At 36.3% G+C, this 3802-nt stretch overlaps 1 gene segment (V, D, J or C); it reads right to left on the reverse strand.

The window, feature by feature from the left end:
- Window positions 1–2928: 2928 nt before the first annotated feature.
- On the reverse strand, window positions 2929–3566 carry LOC126495986 (immunoglobulin kappa variable 4-1-like). The segment is given in 2 exon segments: window positions 2929–3326; window positions 3498–3566. Coding segments are annotated over 2 exon segments (462 nt in total).
- Window positions 3567–3802: the final 236 nt, after the last annotated feature.

Raw genomic sequence — 3802 nt, forward strand, 5'->3', positions numbered from 1 at the left:
TGATGAGTCTATTTCCTCTATTGTATCATCTGTGCTTGAGATTCTTTCTTCCATCTCTTGTATTCTGCTGTTCATGCTTGTGTTTGTGGTTCTTGATCATTTTCTCATGATGTCTGAGAGAGAAAAAGGACTGCAGATCAATAAAGAGACAGACATAGAACATAATAAAATTGTAGTTTATAAGGTAGAAACCTGGTGTTAGGATGAGGTGCTTAATCTTATTTAGAAATGCTAATTAGGAAAATCAATGGAGGATTTTAATTGCTGGCTTTTGATATTCTGATAGATGTACTTTAGAAGTCAGTCTCAGGAGAAGGAATTAGTCACATAAGTAAATAGACTTTGGTGAAGAATTTCAGGATGTAAACTAATGGGTTGTTAGCAATACAGAAAATTGGGGAGAAAGGGAAGGCTTACATGAGTCATGCTTGAGTAGGCTAGTGTGTCTTCACTGAGTGTTGTATTATTTTAATTTAACATTTCAATGTAATATTTCCCTTGCTCAGTTATTTAACCAAGTTGCTGATGGTTTTCTCCATCTTAAGTTTGCCTACATGTCACCAGCCTTCCTCCCTACATCCTTGTCTGAATGAATTCTTTAGTTTTTATCTTTTGTTGTAATTGATCATTTTATTAGTACATTTTTAAAATCTTCACACAATCTTTTATCTTTTTTCAGATCTTTGATTGTAATCCTTCAGTGAATGATTATCCCTTGGGACATCAATTTTACTTGATTTTTGATAATTTCTGTGTATGATTCATACCTGTTGGTTTAAGTACCTCTTAGATTGATGTGAGGCTTTAGTAAACTTCAAATTCTACACTCAAGGGTTCACCACCCAGAATATTCAGAGAACTATGCAGCCCTAAGGAATGTGAAGATCTCCAGAAACTTTTTGTAGTCTGAAGCATTTGTTCCCTGCCAGATCATCAAATTACATATTCAATGTTTCTTAATGAAAATATGGACATGATTAGTTATTTATATGGTTAACAGGAACAAAATATACCCCCCCAAAAAACCCACTAAATTCTATTTACTTATATGAGACTGGAAGGGAACATCTGTTGACACAAAGTTATATCAACCATTAGGGTGAATAGAATGATATCAGTCTCCACAGTCAAAAATTAGATAGAGAAATTTCTGAAAGAGATGTGGTCCCAGAATCAAAGACAATATATATCATAATTTCCCTCCTTTTCAGATTCTAAATATGTCTGCATGAAAGCATGAGTGTCTTGTGCTAATATGTGTAAATATACTCTGTATACATGTCTATCTATATGTATATGTGTTTGTGGGTGTATATAGGTATGAGTGGCAGGAGGTAAAGGCATGTGTGAATGTATATGTATGAGAGACTGAGTGATAAATATAGAAGAGAAACTAAGGGAAGAAGAGATAACAGGAGAGGGAAGAAGAAATGAGGAAGATTTGTGGGTAGAGTAAATGCATATGATTTACTGGGAAAAAATCCTACTTATAAGAAAATTGAGTAAAAATCCCATGTACAATAAAGTAACTTCTAGAGGCAACACATTTTTCATTCCAAGTTTTATTATAGGGCCATAGTAATGAAAATACGTTGGTACTCTCATAAAAACAAATGGGTTGACTAATAGAATCAAATTGAATTCTGTGATATTAACCCACATATGCCTGAACACCTGATTCTTAACAAAGAAGCTAAAATTAGACAACAGAAAAAGGAAGCATCCTCAATAAATGGTGCCGACATAACTGGATGTCAGCATGCAAAAGAATGCAAAGTAGACCCATATCTATCTGCATGCACAAAATCAAGTCCAAATAGATCAAATACTTCAACTGAACTGCATAAAAAAGAAGTGGGAAGTAGCCTTGACTTCATGGGCACCAGAGACCACTTCTTAAATATAACACCAGTAGCACAGACACTGAGAAAAACAATTAATAAATGAGAACTTCTGTATATGAGGAGATCCTATAAAGCAATGGAAAAAGTCATTAAGACAAAACAATAGCTAATCCCATATCAGACAGAGCATTAATCTCCAAAATACAGATCTCATGAAACCAGACATAAAAATACCAAATAATCCAATTAGCAAATGGGATAAACATCCAAACAGAGAATTTTCAACAGAGTAATAGCAAATGGCCGAAAGACACTTAAGGAATTGATCAATATCATTAGTCATCAGGGAAATGGAAATCAAAATGACTCTGAGATACCATCTTACACTTGTCAGAATGGCTAAGCTCAAAAACACCAATGATAGCTCATGTTGCAGAGGATATGGAGTATGAGTAACACTCCTCCATTGCAATGCAGATGTGAATGCAAATTTTTACAGCCTCTTTGGAAATCAGTACAATTTGAGTACAATAAATTTACTTCAATTAAAGATTTTAAGGGGCAGAAAGATTGATCAGAGGGCAAAGATACCTGCCAACAAGCCTGATGTCATAGCTGACTTTGATCCCCAGACCCAAATGACAAGCAATCAATATAGTTCAAGTGTTCTCTGGTGTCCACACTCTGCCATGTCAAATGTGTACCTAGAAATATGCCCACACATACACACAGACAAACAAACACACTCTCACAAGCACACAGAAAGACTACTTAATTAACTAAAATGTAATAAAAAGTAAATAATTTATGGAAAGGTAAAGAAAAAAAACAGAAGAAATGTACACCAGAAAGGAAATAAGAAAGCACCACAGAATTCAGTAAAAGAACATAAACATTTTTTTCTAGTTTCCAAACTGCTATTATCATCATTACTACTGTCCGTAGTGTTTTATGTTGGACACTGAATTTCCAGAACTATAAAAATAAACTCATATCCGAGCAGCAGGGCTTGTGGTAATGTATTACAGAAGGACTGGAAAGATAACACTGAATTCTTTTTCACCACTGTTTGAACACATCAGTCTCAGTCAGCAGGGAGACATATGCAGGTCCAGGGCTGTGTGGTGCAGCCAGCTGGTGAAAATGTCAGAGAGGTTTTTGTTGGAGGCTGAAGCACTGTGGGAGGAACATTACAATGCTGCATACAGTAGTAATTTGCCAGGTCTTCAGCCTGGACACTGTTGATGGTGAGAGTGAAATCTGTCCCAGATCCACTGCCTGTGAAGCGATCAGGAACCCCAGTGTGCCGAGTGGATGCATCATAGATCAGTAGTTTGGGAGCCTGCCCTGGTTTCTGCTGGTACCAAGACAAGTAGTTATTGCTGAGACTCTGACTGGACTTGCAGCTGATGGTGACCTTCTCTCCTGCTGACACAGCTATGGAGGATGGAGACTGGGTCATCACAATATCTGCACAGGCTCCTGCAATCAGCAATAAAAATGATGATGTGTACTATGAAAAAATTGAATTTAATATCTTTGTAATATCATATCACATATTGTCAGAATATTATTGTGTAAGACAAATTCTATCATGACACATATTGTAAATATCTTATATACAAAGAAATGACTCTAAAAAGATTATAATACTTTTGAATTCCTCACCAAACACCCAGAGCAGCAGGCACAGGAGAACCTGGGTATGTGACACCATCTTGATCCCCCTGCCTGTCAGTTCTCACTGAAATGGCTTGGTTTATAAATTCAAGGTGGATGGACTGAGTTGGAGGAACCTATGCAAAGCAGTTAGCAAATATCTTAGAAAATGCATGGGCAGTGTGTGTGACTAGCTGGTGTCAATCAACAGGCAAAAATAACAACATGGGGAGTGTGAGCAATCACTGAATGATATTATCTTACAGTACTCAAACATATATCTCTTGGGTACTCTAATG

Source organism: Alexandromys fortis, unplaced genomic scaffold (assembly GCF_014885135.2).
Source record: "Alexandromys fortis isolate MF-2015 unplaced genomic scaffold, M_Fortis_MF-2015_v1.1 scaffold_708, whole genome shotgun sequence".
NCBI lineage: Eukaryota > Metazoa > Chordata > Mammalia > Rodentia > Cricetidae > Alexandromys > Alexandromys fortis.